The sequence below is a fragment of the Hirsutella rhossiliensis genome (assembly GCF_020360975.1).
Source record: "Hirsutella rhossiliensis strain HR02 chromosome Unknown scaffold00012, whole genome shotgun sequence".
Lineage (NCBI taxonomy): Eukaryota > Fungi > Ascomycota > Sordariomycetes > Hypocreales > Ophiocordycipitaceae > Hirsutella > Hirsutella rhossiliensis.
Genome location: NW_025408678.1, coordinates 1,310,064 through 1,332,038, shown reverse-complemented (window position 1 = coordinate 1,332,038; position 21,975 = coordinate 1,310,064). Strand labels below are relative to the sequence as shown.

Here is a 21,975-nt window from a genome sequence, read left to right as displayed (position 1 = left end):
GACGGAGCGCTTTGCAAACTCTGGGAGATTATAAACAAGGAACGAAACGGAGGGCAAAGGAAGGCATCGGAAAAGTCTGGGTGTCTGCAACCAGCAAAGGATGCCGCCTCATACGGAGCGTGTCCCGGAACGGTGTTGTACAGCTTGCACAGCACAGAACTATCCCAAGAAAGCTACGGCTAGCCACTCGAAACCAAGTTGTCAGCCATGCTGTGCTGACCCGATGCAGGGAGGCGGCTGGGAGAAGAAGCTGCGCTCCCGCACATGTAATAATTGTATCCTCGCATGCAAGCCTGGGTGCGGCTCAGGTGCAGGGCGAGGTTTGGGAGGGCCGAGGCCAAGGCTCCGAATCGGGAGGGCGCGTCTTTTCTCTGCCCGTCGATTGAGGAAGGCCGTTGAGCCATTTGCATGAAATCTCTTTCTTTTCGTTCCGCATGTGAATAACCTCAGGGAACTGGTCGAGGTGGCAGGGATTCAGACCTGCAAGAGAAGCGGGGAGCGGAGAGAGAGCGGGTGGGGGAGCGGCTGTTCTAGAACCAGGCTGGAAGCGGAGGTTTGCGGTGCGTTCTTGGCCGTCACGATATTTCAGAAAAGTCACCCGAGACTTGCTTCATTGCGCAATTCTGAGTCTGCCTGCATCTTCTTTTCAAACAAAATTAAATTCGCGGATGAAGCCCATGTTGTTGTTGTGACAGAGTTTGTCGTCACGGGCGCAAAAGCTCCGGCACAATCGTCATCGCGCAAGTTTCTGTACCGGTACTTGCGTGGGTGGGGGGCGAGCCGCGGCTGGCTGCTGGCCGGCTGTCGTCACGTGCGCCCCGGTGGAATTGTTGCGTGCCAGGGCGCCCCGACGCGTTGCAGGCCCTGGCTAAGCATCCGGGGCCCGTTTGCATAGCGGGCCAGTGGAGCATGTACAGTACCTGCCTACGGGCGGATGGAAGCTCCACCGCCCAGCCTTGCGCTGAAGACTGCCCGCAAAAAAAAAAAGCCCCCCGTCGTTGGAGGTGGGTGGCGGCTTCGGCAGACTTCCATTGCTGGGGCTCGTGCGTGATCGCGATGCTGTCCTCGTACACACGCATGTGCGGCGGTTACATCAGGCCATTGCCTACATACGCATTCTGCTGTGCCCGGGCGCTTCCGACTGGCCGAGGGGAGAGCCGTTGCTGGGCTCGGCACGTCTGTTCTCGTCGTCTCCGGTGTCGGGAACGCTGGCCGGAGAATAGCGCGGCTCGCAGCGGCGTTTTGACAAGAAGAGAAAGAAAGAAGGAAGGAAAACAAAATCCCAACCCCGGCCCATGCCTTGTTGCGGATGTACTGTACATGGTACATACCTCCGTACTTGGCACCTTGTCCATTATTAATTAATTGTGACGGCGTCGGGACATCGGGGGCCTTGCAGATTCGGTCCCGCGGCGCCACGTGAACTAGCACCGCCAGAGTAAGCCTAGCCCGTGCCCGAGTAAGGAATAGCCTAGGCAGAAAACTGCACCGAGGCTCAGTGTCTCTCTCTCTCTCTCTCTCTTTGTGTGTGTGAGTGTGTGTCTGTGTCTGGGTGGCTGCGAGCAGAACTAGCCTTGGGCTGCGACAGAGAGCTCCTCCCTCTCCTCCGCTCCTCTTTGTTCTCGCAGCCATGGCATGATTCTTTTCCAAGGTTTCATGCCGGCAGCGACGTTATTCTGCGGGGAGTCGGCCGTTTCTCAAAACCCTCCAAGCCTCGATCCATTCCCAAGACCCCCTCACTCCGTCACTCCGTCACTCCGTCACTCGTCTCTCTTGTCTCCTCATCATCCTTCCCCCTCCCCCCCCCGGTCTTCGTTTTCTTTTCGCCTCCTCTCCGTCCAACTACTCCTGGCACCACCCCCCCCGAATTGCCCGTCCCAAACCTCCTTCTCTCCTCACACCCTTCTCTGCCCTCTCTCTCTCACTCGCGCGTCTCAAACCACCGCCTCCATCCATCCACCCCTGCGTCGGCCCATCTTGTCCGACTCCTCTTTCTTGCTTTCTGCCAACGCTGTCACATTTCCCGCCAGCGCCCCATCCCCGTCCCTCTCCGGTCTCCTGCCGCAGCCGTCTGCCCCGTGGGGACTTGTATAATAGCCGCCGACTTCCCCGGCGTGCCGCGCCATGAGCCGCCGGTGACACTGCGTCGTCCTTCCAACGTTGTCTCCCTCGTCTTGCTGTCTGCCGTACGCACCTACGCGCGCACACCACATCGGCCATCGATTAGGGTTTCTCGCCACCCGTCGACACAGGTCCGACCTCTCACCACATCCACAAGCTCTCCCGGCGGAATATTACTTCTCGCCGGTCCCTTCTCCCCTTTCAATCCGCACTCATGTCCCCCCTCTCACCCACCCACGACTCTTTTTCTGAATCGTCCGTCGACAAGTCTGTCCCCGTATTCAAGATTGACATGGGCGCTTCCACCAAGCACGAGGATCCCGTCATGGATCGAGATGTCCCCGACACGCCTCCGCCGCCCGAGAAGCAGCTGCCCTGGACCAGGGTCCGCTCCCTCTGGCAGGATGCCTTTTCCGAGTTCCTTGGCACCATGGTCCTCATCCTCTTTGGCGACGGCGTCGTCGCCCAGGTTGTCCTCAGCAAAGGCACCAAGGGCGACTACCAGAGCATCTCCTGGGGCTGGGGGTAAGCAACTCTCTCTCCCTCTCTCTCCCTCTCACTCTCCCTCTCCCTCTCCCTCTCCCTCTCCCTCTCACTCTGTCAGCCACGGGCCTCTTCGCCCGTGCCCCCCCTGCCTGCCATGCAAGTGCCGCATACGCAGAGACTCGGCTGCTGACTCCCCTCTACAGCATCGGCGTCATGATGGGTGTCTATGTCTCGGGCAAGTCTGGAGGCCACATCAACCCGGCCGTGACTCTTGCCAACTGCGTCTTCCGCGGCCACCCCTGGCGCAAGTTCCCCGTCTACGCCCTGGCCCAGCTCTTGGGCGCCATGGCAGGAGCCGCCATTGTCTACGGCAACTACAAGTTGGCCTTTGACAACTTTGAGGGCGGCGTGGGCCTCCGCACCGTGAGCGGCCCCAATGCCACAGCCGGCGTCTTCTGCACCTATCCCGCCGCCTTCATGACCCGGACCGGCATGTTCTTCTCCGAGATCGTCGCCAGCTCCATCCTGCAGTTTGTCATCTTTGCCCTTGCCGACTCGGACAACATTGGCGCCGGCCCGCTGATGCCCCTGTGCCTGTTCTTCCTCATCTTTGGCATCGGCGCCTGCTTCGGCTGGGAGACGGGCTATGCCATCAACCTGGCTCGTGACTTTGGCCCTCGGCTGGTCTCGTACATGATTGGATACGGTTCCGAGGTGTTCTCGGCCGGTGGCTACTACTTTTGGGTGAGCAAACTGCCCCAGAAGGCTGTGAGCCGCGAGCCCCGCGCTAACATTCGAGGCAGATTCCCATGGTGGCGCCCTTTTTCGGCTGCCTGCTCGGCGGTGCTCTGTACGACACATTCGTGTACACGGGCGAGAGCCCCATCAACACGCCCTACCTCGGACTCACCCGCCTGTTCAAGCCGCGGCGCAGCGTGTGGTCCAACACTCGCAGCCACGGGATCGAGTCTCGGGTGTAGACGAGAAGTGTTGTCGGGGACTTTGAAAGGTCCGCAAGCCGGGAGCGAAGATGGAAGGTGGCTGAAAATTATAGCAACGTCGAGTCGAGGGGGCGAGCAGGTGCCGGACCAGAGCGGCAATGGACAGTGTTTGGCGTTTCCCCCTTTTTCCTTTACTCGAGCGGGTCGTTTTGGGATACAGCTCTACACGATCAACTTTTGGAGCGGCGTGCCTTGATGTCTGGATGACAATGCTCCACGAGGGATGATGGTGGGAGGGGGGAGGTTAGAAGGCTTTATATCCTGGGTTCCCATCATTTGACTCTTTATCTTTGCCCCATCCTGGTGCCGCCCCAGTCTCACATGTCTACGGGATACCACGCGGGCTTATCATCAAGTGGGCCACGGGCACATGAGAAGAGGCTGCCCAGTGCGGGTATGCTGCGCGCCGGGCCGTGATGGGCGGGCATTATGTACATGGAATGGGTCAAGATTTTGGCAGCGCGTGGGGAAGAGGCGGTAGCCGGTGGACATTTCACAGAACTGTTTGGTACGGCGAAGGGGATATCGGCAGGACGGGGCCTTTGGTGGTCTGGAAAGGGGGCGACCATGGAGCCGGCTCTTGCGCCGAGGGCCGTCATGCGAGGATCGCGGGCAGGCAGGAAAGGCGGCGTTATCGTACATGGTATACGTCTGAGTTATTCAGCACCGAGTTGTACGGCATGTACACACATATGCCGTCGGCTGTGCCCACATGGCTGCGAATCAGAGCACACAGCGTGTAACAAGCCCGCCCATCCGCCTGTCCTCGGGCATCAATGGGTAGCCTACAGCGCCTGCAGGCCTGGCTACTTCAACGTGGCAGCGCGCAAGGAGAGCTTGGCCTGCAGGTCGCCGCGGCGCGAGGCTTTCTCGCCAGGTCCAGCCGCGTTGCTCACCGAGTCAGTCGGGCAATGTACTTGTAACTGCATGTTGTGTGTCCTGTATGTATTACAATGGCGATAATTCAAGGACGGGACGGCCGGGAAGGGCGCCGTGGTCCCTCTGCGCGCGCCGTTTCGGGTGCCGCCCGCTAATGAATAATTAGTGGGACGTTTTTTTTCCGGCAGAACTACTAGTTGTTGAGTGGGCAGGGGGAGGTTGATGGGTGGTGGTTTAGGCGCTTGGCGCTCGGGACGGGATACCGAGACCGAACCGAACGCGTGGGTCCCCTTGGAAGGTGCCCGGAGGACCCCTGAAGAAAGACTCGGGGCGGGAAAGCCGAGGTGCGTCGCGGCCGGGCGCGATGACGTATGCGGGGTACGTACCGGTGGATTCTCGCACGTCTTCGGGGCGCAAGGACCGAGACGACAGGCTGCGAAGATCATGGCGATTTCGTCAGAGTCGGGCCAGTTTGAGGCAGGCGTCGAGAGGAGTCGAGAGGAGTCGAGAGCAGGAGGAGGCTGTCCGTAGCGGCAGACGGCGAAGAAGAAGACGACCCACCCACGTCGGAGATGGACCATGGCCGGAGACGTGCGAGGGCGAAAGAGTGCCAACTCGGTACACGGATTTCAATCCCGCCTGGAATCTGATGTCGGCTGTCTAGAGCCGCCGCCGCATGCGCAGGTAATACATCGTCAACTCGCTCGTCTCGTCATGTCCATTAGCCGCCCAGCACGTGGACGCCCCGGCTGAGAGCGCCATGGGCCGGGGCGCCCGCTGCCGAGCGGCCGGCCATGTTTCCACAAATACCGCAAAAGGGCGACGGCTTCCCCCCCTGTTTCAGCACTTGCCGTTCTTCTGCGGCGTCCCCCTATAAAGCGTTTCTCTTCCTCTCCCCGTCCCCGTGTTCTCTCTCCTCCACCCGCAAGCACGCTCCGTCCTACGAGCCAACCAGCCCCAGATTCACCACCCCCCCCCCCCCCCAGCATCTCACATCCCGGCCATGCCGCCGTCGGCCTTCTCACGGGCCTGGCGCCCCCTCGCCGCCGTCACCGTCACCGCCGCCGCGGGAGGAGCCGCCGTCGTCTACAGCCAGTCCAGGCGCCGGCGCACATGCCGCGACAAGCCGCTCGCCGAGCCGCGGCGCGACGCCGCCGGCCGCATCGTCGCCCCCTCGTTCCCGGCCGTCCCGCGCCGCGCCCACCAGCTGGCCGACCTGCGGCGCGCTGACGCCGAGTTCGACCTGCTCATCGTCGGCGGCGGCGCGACGGGCGCGGGCATCGCCCTCGACGCCGTCACCCGCGGTCTCAAGGTCGCCCTCGTCGAGCGCGACGACTTCTCGGCCGGCACCAGCTCCAAGAGCACCAAGCTCGTCCACGGCGGCGTGCGGTACCTGGAAAAAGCCGTGTGGAACCTCGACTACCCGCAGCTGCAGCTCGTCATGGAGGCCCTGCGCGAGCGCAAGGGCTTCCTCGACGTCGCGCCGCACCTCTCGGGCTCGCTGCCCATCCTGCTGCCGCTGCAGCGCTGGTGGCAGGCGCCCTACCTCTGGGTCGGCTGCAAGATGTACGACCTGCTCGCCGGCTCCCAGGGCCTCGAGAGCTCCTATCTCATGAGCCGCACGAGGGCCCTCGAGGCCTTCCCGCTGCTGCGCAGGGACAACCTCATCGGCGCCCTCGTCTACTACGACGGCCAGCACAACGACTCGCGCATGAACGTCTCGCTCGCCCTGACCGCCTCGCTCTACGGCGCCACCGTCCTCAACCACGCCCAGGTCACGGCGCTGGAAAAGGACGCCCGCGGCCGCGTCTGCGGCGCAAGGGTGCGCGACCTCATGGCCGACGTCGACGGCGACGACGCGCGCGACTTCTCGGTCCGCGCAAAGGGCGTCATCAACGCCACGGGGCCCTTCACCGACGCCCTCGAGCAGATGGACGACCCCGGCCGCAAGCCCATTGTCGCCCCGGCCTCGGGTGCCCACGTCATGCTGCCGGGCAAGCTGTGCCCCAAGAACATGGGCATCCTCGACGCCGCCACGTCCGACGGCCGCGTCATCTTTGTCCTTCCGTGGCAGGGCATGACGGTCGCCGGCACCACCGACAACGCCTGCGAGGTTGAGCGGGAGCCCGTTGCCCGGCAAAGCGACGTCGACTTTATCCTCAAGGAGGTCAGCAAGCTCCTGGCACCCGAGTCGGTCCTCACGCGCAACGACGTCCTCGCGACTTGGTCTGGTGAGTCCTCCCCCCTTGCTCTGCGCCTCCGCCTTGCGCCACGAGGGTTAGCTGACGGTCGTCTTGCGCAGGCATCCGACCCTTGGTCAAGGACCCCAAGGCCGTGGGGAACACCGAGTCCCTCGTCCGCAGCCATCTCGTCACCGTCTCGCCCTCGGGCCTGCTCACCTGCGCCGGCGGCAAATGGACCACGTACCGCCAGATGGCCGAGGACGCCGTCGACGAGGCCATCAAGGTGTTCGACCTGAAGCCCCAGGCCATCGCCATGCCCGACATTAGCGGCGGCGGCCTGCCGGGCTTCACCACGACGGGCGAATGCCGCACGCGATGGACCCCCGTAGTCGGCGCCCACGGATACTCGGCCGCGCTGCCGGCGCAGCTGATGGAGACACACGACATCGACGCCGACGTGGCCTTCCACCTTGCCACCAACTACGGCGACCGCGCGTGGGCCGTCCTCGGCGCCTCGTCGTCCGCCTCCCCCCCCTCGGCCGGCGCCGCCACCACGCGTCTCGCCGCCTCGTTCCCCTTCGTCGAGGCCGAGGTCCGGCACGCCATCCGCGCCGAGGCGGCGTGCACGGCGGCCGACGTCATCTCGCGGCGCATGCGGCTCGCCTTCCTCGACGTCAACACGGCGCTGCGGGCTCTCCCGCGCATCATCGACGTCATGGCCGAGGAGCTGGGCTGGAGCAAGCCGCGCCAGGAGCAGGAGTGGAAGGCCACGGTGCATTTCCTGCGCAGCATGGGCCTGGCCGAGGACAGGCTCGCAATGACGCGCGAAGAGGTCCTGCGCGGCGTCGTCGAGGCCAGCCGGGCAAGGCACGCGGACGGCACGGCGACGGGCGACGCTGGGGCGAAGAAGGCCGCGAGGGCGGCGGAGCTGGAGGCCGGTGACGACGGAGCCCTGGCTTCCGAGGCTTGATGGGCAGGCTTATAATATCTCGTGGTTCCATGTTGTTTGACGGTGTTTGGGCGGTGAATGGAGTCTGGGCTGGCGAGGTTTCCAACCCCCCTGTTTTCTTGCATAGCATTGCCTGCGGCGCGTCCGCAGAGGAGCGTTTGAGAATACCGAAATGCGACGAGCATGATTGAAACGACGCCGTGTAGTCGCGAAGAAACCCATCCGGTGAAACACCAAGGCACGGGGCCGAGCTCGCCAGCATCGACACGTTCACGTCACACCGTGGTTCACGTCAACAACAGCCGTTGCACAGGCAAGACGGGCGTCCGTGGCTTGCTGGCTACACGGCGTCCTCGGAAACCCCATCCCATTTGCCGCCCTCACAGCTCGTCGTCGGGACGCAACGGGGTCCCAGCAGTCGCACAGAAAGCCACTGCCGCGCTCCGACCCGCCGAGGCGTTTTTCGTGCTTCTGCATGGGCTCAAGTGATACGACGGATCCCGTTCAGCCTTGCAGGGGCAGGCCATCTGTGTTCCAAGCCGGGTGCGCTGCAACTTACACTGTTGAGCCTGGGACTCTTGGGAGGCATCGGCATCGGCCAAACATACATACAAGCAAGCCAGCACAAAGTCCAGCCGGGCTCACATCGTCAGCAATCATGGCAAAGCAGCCCTTGGACCCGACCCTCGCCCCTTGTTTCGAGGAAGTTGGCCCTTGGACCGTCCACAAGCCACTCAAGCGGCCAAGGACAGGGGGCGAGTTCAGAGCAACGGTGCTCGTCGACGACCGGAAAAGCTCACGGGTCAAGACGCGATGGTTCGCCAGCGCAAGGTCGGCCGCTCGACGTCGACGGCTCCTACGGGACGGAAATGCGCTTCATTTCCTCGCCAGCCTGCACACATGCTCCTCTTCCCACGCATGCGTACGTACATACGCAGGGAAGCTTATACGCTCGGCATGGGGAGCCGGCAAGATTCCGCGGCGCGTGACGGCCTCAGCTCCGTATCCATGCCAGGGGTGCATATGATACGGCCTCTCCGCACTGAACTTTGCAACCAAAGCTCGCCGAGTCTGCTGCTCGTTAGCCCAGAGCCCGTCGCATCTCAAGTCCTGCATGCGTGGCACCTCTCACAACTCGGGACCGGCCTTGCACGGGCACCCGGTAAGCTCTGGACGGAGCCCCCCGGCTCCAGCTTGACCCTTGCTCGCCCTCGGGCCATTGATTCGCGAGCCCCCCAGAATCACGTCCCGAACCCCGGCGCCCTCGACCGCAAGCGGTAACATGCCCAGCCGTGACATGGCAAAGCCCGCAGAGCTGAGCTTGGCAACCAGTCACGTTGCAGCCCCGATAACCAATGTCCCGCAGACATATCGTACAGCATCGACTATTGCCCTCCCTCATCGAAGCCGCCCGGCCCCTGAAAGACCCCTGTTTCTCTGGATGCGAGGTGGACATGCCTGCCCGGAGTGATGACGCCAGGGTTGCAGCAGCAGCCTCGACTTGAACCACACGCACGACTTCGTGGCGCAACTGAGATTGACCCCCCTCCCCGAATCTCGTAATTGCAAAAAGGAAAGACGTCTAATTATTTGTGCTGTACACCTCTCTCCCGTGGCAGAGCTCAGCTGGGGGTTGCACGTTCGCACCATTGCCCCAATCGGACTTCTGCGGACAACCAAGGTCCCGTAGTGCTGCTATTCCTGGAGTCCTCGCATGTTGAAGACCAGTCCCGGCTTGGCTGAATATCCTCGTGCGTTTTGCCAAAACTGGCATCGGAAACTCTTGATTCCGTGACGACGTTGCATTGCGGTACGGGTCCTGTGGTCGGGGCAGAAGAAGCAAGCAAGCAAGCCAGTGATTGATCACCGAACAAGCCCGGAGAGACGCGTAGGCGACAAAGGAAAACTTCAAGCGTTCCCTAAGGCCTCAGCCAGCCTCCAGTCCAGCTCCTCGGACATATGTACACACGGACAGACGCCATGGTCGGGGACCGGCCGGGGACGCTGGCCCGCTCCGAGTCCCGGTCCGGCGATGCTCTGCTGGTGCCCGGACGCATGGTGTCTATAAAAGAACTCCAAACGTCTTCCACGGCTCACCACACCAGGGCCCCAGCCATCACTCCTGCCTACAACCCCTTGGTCGTCTTCTCCTATACGCCCGTCAGACCACCATGCGCTTCCTCCTAGCACTGTTGCTATGGGGCTTGGCCGGGGCGGCAGCAACACCACCGCCCCGAGACGTCGCCGCCGTCTGCTCCACGCTCTACTCCAAATACCCCGAGAACCTGGTATGGGATCCCGCCGGCACCCGGGGCTTCCGGACGGCCCAGAGGGCAGCCGTCTACAACGCCGCTCTCCTCGACTACTGGAACGTTGCCAGCGCGGCCAACCGCCCTGCCTGCGCCCTGTTCCCCTCCGACGCCGAGCAGGTTTCCTTTGCCGTCCAGACGCTCAACGCCCACCCGTCGGTCCCTTTTGCCCTCAAGGGCGGCGGCCACAACCCCAACCTGGGCTTCTCGAGCGTCAGCGGCGGCCTCTTGATTGCCTTTCGGCCCAAGTCCCAGTTCGCCGTCCCCGCTCCGGACGGCGAGACTGTCCATGTGGGAGCCGGTGCCAAGTGGGACAACGTCTACTCCGCTCTCCAACCCCTGGGCAAGACGGCTGTCGGGGGTCGCTTGAGCGATGTCGGCGTGACCGGCTTCATGCTTGGGGGCGGCCTCTCGTACCTCTCTGCCCAATACGTGAGTTCATCACGCCTACCCTCGCCCGGCAAGAGAAAGAAAGGCTGACGAGTGCAACTTGGGGCTCAGGGTTTCGCCTGTGACAATGTCGTCAGCTTCGAATGCGTCTTAGCCAACGGCACCATCGTCCAAGCCAGCCCCACGTCTCATCTAGACCTGTTCTTCGCCCTCCGCGGCGGCGGCAACCAATATGCCATCGTCACCAGCATGACGCTCAAGACGTATGACATTGGCGACAACGGCATCGTCTGGGGTGGCATACGCATCTACACGGCCGACAAGGCCTCCAAGATCCTCTCGGCCGTGTCCAGCTTCACCGCCAACACCGAGGATCCCAAGGCCGCCATCATCCCCAACTTCATCTTCATTGGCGCCGTCGGGGTCAACCTGCCAGTCGCACTCGTCTTTTTCTTTTACGACGGGCCAAGACCACCCGCCGGCGTCTTCGACGAGTTCAACGCCATTCCTCACCTCGCCTCGGACACCGAGTCCAAGAGCTACCTGAGCCTTACCAGAGAAGCTCTGGGCGGTGACATGAAAGGGCTCCGGTTCCAGATCCGAGAAAACACGTTTCCCAACATGCCCATGCCCGCCATGTTGTCCTTCCTCAACGACCACTTCCAAGAGGTCCTCAAGTTGACGACCGCCGGGGCGCTCGCCGACCTCATCGACATCAGGCTGCTGACCTTTGCCGTCCAGCCAATGCCCCGCGGCATCGCAGAGGCCTCCAGGAGGGTCGGTGGCGGCAACGCCCTCGGCCTCGTCCCGGGGCACGGAGACCGGTTATGGATCGAGTACGATCTCGCGTGGACGAGTCCCCTGTGCGACAAGAAGTGTCCCGCCTTTCTCAAAAAGACGGCCGAGACGATGCTCCGCCGGCACAAGCAAGAGTACGCCGACATCCCCCCAACAAACTACGTCGGGGGCGATCTTGGCTTTGCGAGGCAAGTCTTCTTTCTTCGCTGCCCCCCCTTTCTTTCGTGAGGTTGCTGGCCAGTCGCCCTTGGGATGAGGACCTGACCGGACCGATCCCTAGTTACAATCCAATCTTCATGAACGACGCCATGGCCGATCAAAACGTGTTGCAGAGTTACGGCGATGGGACCTATCAAAGACTCAAGGCTATTCACCAAGACTATGATCCGGACGGCTTCTTCTCCACTCGGCAGGGCGGGTTCAAGTTTTCAACCTGAGTGTCCCGGCAGGGTTAGGCAGGTATTCAAGCAAAAGACTCGCCATCGTCGACAGGTTGTGTCGAGCCATCTCGCCACGGCAGCCTCTCGTCCGACCAACGCTGCTACGTTATCATGAATGCACAATCGCCACTGGCAAGAGGTGGAAGCCGGTCAAGGTGAAAAATGTCCAATTTCAGGTTGTTTCGACGACGCCTATCGAGCGTTGCGTCGTGTGGACCCACCGCCGGGTCCCGTCTAAGCTGTACTGTGCGTAGCATCTATAGAGTAATAGGTATTAGAAGGATTTATACTTACTCGGCTTTCTTCAGGCCCGGCATCCGCCCGTATGCCTCCGCGATTCGCCTACCGACCGACTCGCCGCTCCAGTATGCGCCCGTCGCCGTCCCGAGAGCCACAAAGGGCGCCGTATGCTCCCCCGCAAACCATAGGCCGCGGTCCGGGAGACCCTTCCTCATCGTCTCAATGTCCGCGTCGCCTTCCTCGAGGCCCACTTGGAAGTTGCTGTAGGACCCAAAGCCGGCCAGCTCGTCGTGCATCCAGTCCGTGGCCAGGCAGCCCGTGGGACGGCACTCGTCCGACTCCTCTGAGTAATGCGGGAGTCGCGAGTAGTAGGGCTTGAAAAAGTCAAATAGAAAACGGTCCTTGTCGGCCTGATCTTTGAGCTGCGCCACCGAGGTCGTCAAGTGCTTGGATTGTTCGCCGAACATGTAGAAGAGGAGCGTTGGGTGGGCGGTCTCGGGCGCCAGACTGGCCAGCTCGACGGCCTCCTGATTCCACCAGTCCGGGTTTGAGCTGGGGGCGTAGTCTGGCGAGAGCCATTGAACGAATCCCTGGACCTTGCGGTCATCTCCTTCTTGACACAGCCAGAAGGCCTTGGGGAAGCTGATGTACACCTGAAAAGGGGTAGAGGCGAAGAGAAGGGAAGGGATGGAAGTTAGCAAGAGAGCCTGGCTAAACTTCCATCCACTCAGGATATCGCATCTACCTTTTCGAGGCAACCGTAGCCAATGGACCCGATGGCCCGCTCCAGACGTATGGGTAGTGGCGGCTCAAATGCGTCAAGATTCCGCTTTAGCCAACCGAGAGGACATGTCACGACAACCTCGTCAAACGACAGCGGCGGGCTGTCGACACTGTCAGCCGCAAGCTGGACTCGGACCTTGTCGTCTTTGGATTCTCGGCGACCGAATATCCGCTGGGCCTGGGTATTGAGCAAAATGTCTGCTCCGGTGAGCACCGGCTTCGTAACCATGTCCAAGATCTTCTTGTACGTGCCGGCGCAAAACAGATTCTCTACACGCCCGGAGAAAGAAAAGGATTAGCCCCATGCCAACTCTCAGTTCGTGCATGTGTGGTTTGAGTGAAATACAGCAAGGAAGCATGCAAGGGCCTGCAAGGGAGAGAATTCATCGAAAGGGATCCTTGCCTCCTTCGATGCACTCTTCGAGCCAAAAGAACTTGAGGCTCTGGCGCGAGACGGGGCTGCCGATGAATGCACCCCACATCTCCGACATTTGCAGAACAACCCGTCTCTTGTGCTCAAAGTCGGGCTCGGTCTCGGGGATCTTCTCGGCCACCTTGTCCAGGAAGAAGTCGGCCAGACTTTTAGCGCTGTCGATATCCGTGGTAGACCTGTTGGAATGCTTGAAGGCGTCCTGGATAATGTCCCAAATGGCGTCAGAATACCGCTCGCCCTGGGGCACCGGGAATAAGGCTCCGGACTCGCCAAAGACATAGGAGGTTGTGTCCCAGCGACCCGCGACCGTCTTGGTCTGCTTGGCCAGTTCGTGCATGGGGTTGTCCGAGGTTCCATGGATCCAGTTGGGCCCGACATCGACCAGGTGTCCGTTGGGCAGCACCTCCTGGTGGAGGCGGCCTCCGACGCGACTCCTCGCCTCAATCACAGTGACTTTGAAGCCATGCTGCAGCAGCATGTCGGCGCAGCGAAGGCCAGACAGGCCGGCGCCGACGACGGCCACGTGCGGCCTCGCGACGGGCTCGCGGCTACTGCACTACAAGGAGAATGAATGCGTAAGCGGGAGACGTTGACGAGGCACCCGCTCACCCGGCGGACAGGGGTCAGGGCCGGGCCTGGGGCTGGGGTAATTACGAGGCGGCCAAGTTGAGGTACCTTGCATACCTGAGAGGATGCATCCATGGCCGTCATGTTGCGCAAAAGCTGGTCGCGGTGCCGAGACGGAACGGTATAGGGACGGGCGGATCTGAGGTCTTGGTAGATTCTCGAGGAGCCGCGGTGCGAGGGGCTAGTGTAGCATATCGAGTAAGCATCCATGGTGGCCAGGAACCGAGGCAACGACGAAGCAGCGAGTGAAGCGTGGAAGGCGAGAAGCGTGGGTGAATAGCGAGCGCGGATGTTGAAGGCGAGGAAAGAGGGAGGCGCGGCGATAGGTAGCAGAGCGGCGCAGATGTCAGGCATCATGGATGGATGCGCAGGCGGGATCCGATTGGCAGCGTTGACGAGGGCGTGTCGCGCTTAACCCACGATCTGCTGCATGCTGACGAGCCTCGATAGGCATAGTTAAGGTAGGCAGAGGTTGGTGTGGACGGCATCTTACGGGGCCAAACTCAAAGCTGTGGCAGGCACCGGCCCAACCGTGAATGAAGAAGAAGTAGCGGGAGAAACGATGGGCAACGAGGGGATCACGGACTTGGACGTCGTCGGTAGTGCACCGGCGAGGATGATGAATGGGTGGATGACGACGGGTGAGTGGGTGGACGAAGGGCTGGATGAAGCGTCGTCTTGGGGCGATGCCGTCGTCGTCGCATCTCAAAATCAGCTGGCCCTTTTTGTTGGTGGCACAAATGACGAGGTAATTACAGTACAGACGCGCACCCAAGCCAAAGCCAAAGGGGAGGCGGGGGCCAAGACACCCGATCACGGGCTACCCGCGGGCCCTACTACTGGTGACACTCGGCGGGGCCCTTCCCCTAGCGACCCTGTGCACGCCTGGCCGCCCCACTGCCGCCTCGTGATTCCGTGAACCTGTGCCCCACGATCTTGAACCGCTCTCTGTCTTCATCATTCATCCTTCTCACCTGTCCAACCTTTGGACCTCGCACATGCTCCGACCAACACACACCGACGACAACTGATTGCCGCAGCAACAGCGCCCGCCGCAGCCTTCGCTCGCGCATCTCGCTCGCGCATCTCGCTCGCACCCACCGACAACAACCGACCCCTTCCTCCGAGACGATACTCCCCAACAAAGGAATAGAGTTGGCAGCGGACCGTCACCTTTCTTCTCCTTTTTTCCTTTCCTACCCTCTATCTGCCTCCTCCGTAGCCGCCTTGCAAACGCCGCCCATGGCTCGCAATATCGCCTAACCACCATGACCTTGGGCCCCTCGTCTGGCCGCGGGTCTAGAGTCAGCGCGCCCGCAGTGCAGCTCATCGAGGCCCCCGTCGGCTTGTAGGCTCCCGTCCGTCTCTGCAGCCCGACAAGACATACTTTTCACTGCCATTTCAACATCATGGCGTCTTTTTTTCAGTCGTTCCGGAGCTCCAGCATGCCCAAGAGGCTGCTGCGATATGCTCTCTCGCGCCTGGAGCTGCTCGATGCCGACGCCCTCGATATGGACAACCTCGATTTCGCCCTCGGCCGCAACACCGTCTTCGAGTTTAGGGATGTTGGAATCAAGTTAAAGGTACCTCGACGCTTTCTTGCCTGCATAAGCTACCACCCCCCTGAAGACCTATCTGACGCAACTCTTGCTAGAAACTCGAGAAACTGCTTCAACTCCCCGCCGCCATCCAACTTTCGCGGGCCAAGGTCCTGCTTCTCAGAGTCACAGTGCCGATGGACTTCTACACCAGCCCGATAACAGTCGAGGTCGAGGGAGTTGAGGTCAGACTCAAAGTCGACGGAGCCGAGCGCGATAATCCGGGCAACGAGACGCCCCTGTCGGCCGCCCCTCCCGCCGACGTGGTGCCCAACACTGTAGATCTGGCCCAGTCATTTCTTGAGATGCAGCCTTCGTCGGAGCGGAAACGGTTGGAGGAGGCCCTCGTGGCCGAGACGCAGGATCTCGGCGCCTCCGTCTCCGTTAGCGACGACGACTGCGGCAGCGAAGATGAGCCCAACGCTTTCGGCACCGGTCAAGCGCTGTCACTGCCCGATTTCTTGGCCGACTTCTTACAGGGCATCGTGGACCGTACGCAGATTAAGATCAGGTGCGTCAGGTTTCAGCTCGACATGGAAGTTCCAGCCGCCGATACAAGCTCGCCCTCGGCGCTCGAACCGGTGTCGTTCCAGATTGCCCTCGAAAGTATCGAAGTCGAGGGTGTCACCACGGCCGTCGGCATGGCCAAAACCACCGATAAAACCACGCACGAGGGCGACACAGAGGGAAAAGACTCGTCGGTGCCGGCCATCGTACCGAAAGAAGGGAAGCGACACATTTCGCTAGCCAACGTTCGCGCATGTCTAATCTCCGAGGCCAACGTCTTCTCCGCGCTGAGCCGCTCGCCGTCTATGCCATCACCCTCCACCGCCTCTTCCTCTCCCGTCATGACGCGAACCCCCCCGTCTCGGCAGTCCACGTCGCTGCTGTCGCAGGGAAGCTTCCGCGAGCAGCCCATGGCCTCTCTGCAAGAAAGTTTTCGTGAACGTCTTTCGGTCCGCCACAAATCTCCGGACTTGGAGGAACATCCCCTCGGCGATAGCGAAGAGGCCCTGGGAATCCCGTACGAGTTTGATGACGAGAGTCCCCCGACGCCGCGAGCCTCGACGTTGCTCCAGGAACCCAGCACGTCGTCTAGGGAGTCGTCAATTTCGACGTTGGCACATGAGCAGCAGCAGGAACCGGAACAATTAAACGACGCATCGGCTTTGGAATTCGATCACGGACGACTGCCTTTACGACTAGTTGAAGCAGGAGGTCCAGACGGCAGTGACGATGACAGTGAACTTAGCGTTCCCTTGCCAGGGCACAGTCGCTCAATGGAAGATCTCACCGAGTCACACTTATATACCCATGAGGAAGCCGAGAGCATGTACCTAAGTGCTTTTTCCACTGCAGAACCTGGGGCATCGGCCAGTGTCTCGCGCCTTGCGCTGTCGCAGGAGAACGACCGGGGGAAAGCAGTCGTAGACCTCGCAACCCCAGCGGCTGCGTCGCGCAGCCCCCGATCAATAATGCCGGGAGCTTGGGGCGAAGAGTCAGAAAGCCCCCGCGAATCCCAGCGTCGCACACACGAGAGAGCAGAGGAAGCAGAGACGGCCCTTCCGGCGTCACAGAACGCAAGCTCTGTCATACCCTTGAGTGGTTTGGCGTCCGATTCGGGCCACTCGGAGCCTGGTGCGCGACCGCCAGAGACGGAGGCCGAGGGGCGACTGGTTGAGCAGGACGACACACCGACGCCGCGAGGACCGTCGCGAGTTGTCAAAGAGATAATGCACCTTGAAAACGTATCCATCTACGTCCCATCGCATCATCGGCACATCCAAGTTCAAACTGGAGTGCCACCGCAGCCAGGCACCGCCCAACAGCCTCCGTCATCGACCGCGTCTACCTACTCTGAACCACTTGGGACGGCGGCCTCGTCGAAAAGCCCTTCGGCGGTCTATGATGACGCCGTGGAAGTGGTGCTTTCGCCGCTGCATGTTTACTTTGACACTTCACTAGGAATTTTAATCGCCATGGCCTTTGATAAGTTACTCAAAGCTGTCAAGTACGAAGAGCCCGCTAGTGTGGGAAAGCCGCGGCGGCGACAAGCAAAGAACGAGGTCAAGAGGGTTCCCGAATTCAGATTCATGGCCCAAGAGATGTCTTTCAACTTTCTGAGTCAACTAAACGGAGTCGCTGACATACCTGGACGACATCTGAATCCATCGCCATTCATCCGCGACCACGATGATGTTCTCCTGAACGCCACCTTACAGAACCTTGCGGTTTCGACGTCTTCGACACGAGTTGAGACGCCGTCTGCCTCTGGCGACAAGGGAAGCGACCCAGCAAGTCAAGATGCCGTGGTTACCAAGATTGACCTTGAGCGATTCCGCTTTGGCTACGCCGACAGTGACATGATTTCTTTCGATAGCAGGCCGATGACAACGTCGGTGAGAGACGTGTTCCTCAGTGACGGGCACGATGTCGGCATCAAGATGATTCACTCGGACGGGCTGAGTAAGACCGACGTGGAAACTCTTCCGCTCGTCGTGCAGCTCGACCTGCAACGCTTGGACGAGACAATCGGCTGGTTTGGCGGACTCAGCAGCTTCCTCAACATGAGCGTTTCCTCTGCAACTTCTGGCATCAGCAGGTCCTCCTCGCCAGTCCTCAAGTCTGCTGATCCACCGTCATCGCTGCCGCCGCCCCCAACGCCCCCGACGTCGCGGAAATCAAGACCTGTCGTTCACTTTGAAGCTCCCTCCACATACCGCCGTATCCAACACAGTGTAGAGGACAGTCGGTCGGCGGTTATGAAGAACAAGATTAACGTGCGAGTTGGTGGCGCCCTGGTCGAGCTCGCCGGCAGAGAATGCAGTGTAGCTGCCGAGACGAATGCAATCAAAGTCGTCGGGAGGGACCAAGGCATCGGAGTGGCATGTGGCCGCATTCGCTTTATGGGGCCGTATCTGAAAACCCCTTACACGCCAACAGGTGATAAAAACAACGACTACCGTCACCACCATCACTACCAAACCCCCCCTCTAACGACAGAAGTTGGCGGCCTGCGCCTCGAGCTTTCGCCAGTCCCCGAAGACAGAGACCTGGAGAAGCTTCTCGAGCTTATCATCCCCTCGAAAGTCAAGTTTGACGACGACGGCGGCGGCGAGATTATGGTCGAGACCCTCCTGCGACAGAGGCGAAAAGGCTCGGTGCTCAGAGTCACCGTCGAAACGGTCAACGTCCGTGTTGGGAGCCCGGCACAGCTGCTGCCGGCCTTGCCCAACTTGGTTGAGGAGATTGCGAAACTGTCGACCACTGTGGCTGCCAAGTACCTCCCGGAGGATGACCGACCCGGCATTTTAACCCTGACCAGGCTTCAAAAACTAGATGTAAGCGTCAATGTTGGGGACAAGATCGGCCTCTTGGAGAGCCAGTTGAATGAATTTGAGGTTGCCCACATCACCGTCCCGTCGCTCGTCGCCGTCGCAGTCCGTGGAGTGTCGATCCGACGCAACGGTGACGAGGACCTCATCTGTTCCGATCCTGTCCTTCAAGGCCAGCCATTGTCATCGCCCGAAGAGAGAGGTCCTGTTATCATGGCCAGGATTATCGGTGACGAGATGGAACCGATAATCAAAGTGAAGCTTCGGGAACTGAGAATCGAGTACCGGGTACCGACGATAATGGACGCCCTCGGACTCGACAACGACTCTGCCACCCCGCAGGAGTTTGAAGCCAGTCTCGCAGCCTCTGTCGCTAGCCTAGCAGAGCGCGCCCGTCTCCCCCTCCTCAGAACAAACGTGCAAATAACCGAGACGGCAAGCGAGCAGCTGAGGCAGGAAAAAGAGAAGCCCACTGCTCTTGATGTCGGGCTGCGCGACTGTCTCCTCGGGCTCAACCCTCTCAACCTGTCATCTAAGCTAGTCCTGGCGCTGACAGACGCACGTGTCCAGGCGGACCTACCGTCATCGAACGGTATCACGACTGCGGCAGTACATATCAACAAAGCCTCCTTGCTGTTAACGGACAATTTCGCTGAGACGGAGGTGGTGTCGACAAGCACAGGCGCGGCCTCCAGGGCAAAACGACGACGGCATTCGGCGTCTGCAGCGTCCCCGCAAATTGCGGACATGTGCGCAAGGGGCTTCGTGGACATTTGCTACATATCATCTGCTAGAATTGCAGCCACGGTGAAGCCAACCCGCGGCGACGATGGGCCGTTGGACAACGGCAAGCAGGTCGAGGTCGAGCTTCGAGACGACCTATTGGTCCTGGAGACGTGCGCCGACTCGACTCAGACACTCATCGCACTATTCAACGCCCTGAAGCCGCCCACGCCGCCGAGCAGGGATGACAAGTACCGGACAAAGGTGGTGCCCGTGCAGGATCTGTTGGCCTCCATCTCAGCCGAGGCTTTTGGCAAGCCCGAGGGAGACTATGATTTCGATCACGACTTTGCCGGGGCTCAGGAGTTGGCCGGCAGCCTGTCGGACGCAGACTACGGGAGCGGCAGCCGCCTATTACCGCACGGCGGGTCAGACGTGTATGACTCGCAGCTCGGCGGCGAGGAACTCTTTGACGCGACGGCGCATGGGATGTCGATTGATGAGACGACGATGCAGGACACAGCCGAGGGCGTTCTTCTCACGGGATTTGATCATCCGTCCCAGAATGAGTCGTCTGTCAACGATAGTGGCGACGACCTAGTCATCCACGAAGACTTTTACGGCCGCGATGAAGGCGCCAGTGAAAGCCAGACAGCAAAGCTATGGAACTCGGTCAAAAACACGTACGACAGGGCGCCCGACGCCCTATTCAAGTCCAGCCCGCTCCGGGTGTCAGTCAAGGATGTCCACGTCATCTGGAATTTGTTTGACGGCTACGACTGGGCACGCACTCGCGATGTCATTACCAAGGCGGTCGAGGACGTCGAGGTCAAGGCGACAGAACGTCAACAGCAGAAAAACAAGCAGCAGTCGTCGAAGATCGGTGGCGGCAGCGGGTTAGAGACCTACGAGGAGCAGGATGAAGATGAGGAGACCATTGGCGATTTCCTATTCAACTCCATCTACATTGGCGTCCCACTGAACCGTGATCCGCGGGAACTTACCCGGGCTATAAACAAAGGACTCAACGACGAGGACGACACGACAGAAACGGAATCGGTGGCCACGACCACGACCACGGCAACCAAGACGGCCTACCTGCAGTCCATGCAGGGGCGCCATCGTCGCGGCCGCCGCCTCCGCCTCCACCGCAGCAAGCACCACAAAATCACCTTTGAGCTGCAAGGAGTCAGCGCGGACGTGGTCGCGTATCCACCCCCCGAGGCGACAGCCGCAGGGGTCACAAGCCGGGGCGGCCAGGAGACACTGAGCAGCATTGACGTTAGGGTCCAGACCCTCGACATCTTCGACCACGTGCCGACCTCGACGTGGAAGAAGTTTGCCACGTACGATCAGGACCAGGGAGAGCGCGAGATGGGTACCAGCATGGTCCACCTCGAGCTCCTCAACGTGAGGCCAATACCCGATCTGGCGGCCTCGGAGATTGTCATGCGCGCCAAGGTGCTGCCCCTCAGACTGCACGTCGACCAAGACGCCCTCGACTTTATAACCCGCTTCTTCGAGTTCAAGGACGAACAAGGCGCGGGCCAGCCACCGTTGGCGCCCGCTTCGACGTCCGCCAGCGACATTCCTTTCCTCCAGCGCGCCGAGGTCCTCGATATTCCTGTCAAACTCGACTTCAAGCCCAAGCGCGTCGACTACGCCGGCCTGCGGTCGGGCCACACAACCGAGTTTATGAATTTCATTGTGTTGGAGGAGGCGCGCATGGTACTGCGCCACGTCATCGTCTACGGCGTCTCGGGTTTCGACCGCCTCGGCAAGACTCTCAACGACATCTGGACTCCGGATGTTCGGAGAAACCAACTGCCAGGCGTCGTGGCCGGCCTGGCGCCCGTGCGGTCCCTGGTCAACATTGGCAGCGGTTTTAGGGACCTGGTGGAGATTCCGCTCAAAGAATACCGAAAGGACGGCCGCGTTGTCCGCAGCATTTCCAAGGGCGCCGCCGCCTTTGCGCGCACGACCGGCACCGAGCTCGTCAAACTGGGCGCCAAGCTTGCCGTGGGCACGCAGTACGCCCTCCAGGGGGCTGAGGAGATGCTGCTCGCGGAAAGAGGCCAGCGGCTCCAGCAGCAGCCCCAGCGCCCGTTGCGCCAAGCGACGGAGGGCGGCCGGGAAGCGGACGAGGACGACGAGGACTACGACGACGCGGATCTGGGAGGGCTCGACGACGAAGACAAGAAGCAGATCTCCCTGTACGCCGACCAGCCCACGGGAGTGCTGCAGGGAATCCGGGGCGGGTATCGGTCGCTGACCCGCGACGTGAACCTGGCCCGCGACGCCATCATCGCCGTCCCGGGCGAGGTCATGGAGAGCCAGTCGGCTGGTGGTGCGGCGCGGGCGGTGCTGAGGCGCGCGCCCACCATCATCTTCCGGCCGGCCGTGGGAGTGACCAAGGCGATTGGGCAGACGCTGCTCGGGGCGACCAACACAATGGACCCGCAAAACCGGCGCCGGATCGGCGAGGTAAGGACTGCTCCCCCAACCAAGGCCCGTGTGTGCGATGTATGGGACACTGCTAACTGAGAGACAGAAATACAAGCATTGACGGAACCAAGTCGCGGGTTGTACGAATGGCCAGATTTCGGCACGCACTCTACCGACGTATCGGATCGCTTCTCCTGGGGCCGGCATTGACTGTTGTTCATATTTGCCCGCCGAC

The 21,975-nt window shown here is 61.0% G+C and overlaps 5 protein-coding genes across 5 annotated transcripts; 4 read left to right on the top strand and 1 right to left on the bottom strand.

The window, feature by feature from the left end:
* Positions 1–2,335: 2,335 nt before the first annotated feature.
* On the top strand, positions 2,336–3,587 carry HRG_09355 (major intrinsic protein; the record flags this gene model as incomplete). Its single annotated transcript, XM_044867826.1, has 3 exons — positions 2,336–2,646; positions 2,811–3,351; positions 3,411–3,587. 3 exons carry the CDS (start codon positions 2,336–2,338, stop codon positions 3,585–3,587), a joined length of 1,029 nt encoding a protein of 342 aa, XP_044717086.1.
* A 1,903-nt stretch (positions 3,588–5,490) lies between these two features.
* On the top strand, positions 5,491–7,640 carry HRG_09354 (FAD dependent oxidoreductase domain-containing protein; the record flags this gene model as incomplete). The annotated part of the gene is made up of 2 exons (XM_044867825.1): positions 5,491–6,718; positions 6,790–7,640. The coding sequence occupies 2 exons, from the start codon at positions 5,491–5,493 to the stop codon at positions 7,638–7,640; spliced, it is 2,079 nt and encodes a 692-aa protein (XP_044717085.1).
* A 2,150-nt stretch (positions 7,641–9,790) lies between these two features.
* Positions 9,791–11,553, top strand: HRG_09353 (FAD binding domain-containing protein; the record flags this gene model as incomplete). Its single annotated transcript, XM_044867824.1, has 3 exons — positions 9,791–10,360; positions 10,430–11,304; positions 11,397–11,553. The coding sequence occupies 3 exons, from the start codon at positions 9,791–9,793 to the stop codon at positions 11,551–11,553; spliced, it is 1,602 nt and encodes a 533-aa protein (XP_044717084.1).
* Positions 11,554–11,846: 293 nt separating this feature from the next.
* On the bottom strand, positions 11,847–13,993 carry HRG_09352 (flavin containing amine oxidoreductase domain-containing protein; the record flags this gene model as incomplete). The annotated part of the gene is made up of 4 exons (XM_044867823.1): positions 11,847–12,449; positions 12,542–12,849; positions 12,983–13,568; positions 13,697–13,993. The coding sequence occupies 4 exons, from the start codon at positions 13,991–13,993 to the stop codon at positions 11,847–11,849; spliced, it is 1,794 nt and encodes a 597-aa protein (XP_044717083.1).
* Positions 13,994–15,084: 1,091 nt separating this feature from the next.
* Positions 15,085–21,861, top strand: HRG_09351 (autophagy-related protein; the record flags this gene model as incomplete). The annotated part of the gene is made up of 6 exons (XM_044867822.1): positions 15,085–15,222; positions 15,294–15,876; positions 15,922–17,860; positions 17,924–21,369; positions 21,412–21,779; positions 21,847–21,861. 6 exons carry the CDS (start codon positions 15,085–15,087, stop codon positions 21,859–21,861), a joined length of 6,489 nt encoding a protein of 2,162 aa, XP_044717082.1.
* Between the last annotated feature and the right edge of the window lie 114 nt (positions 21,862–21,975).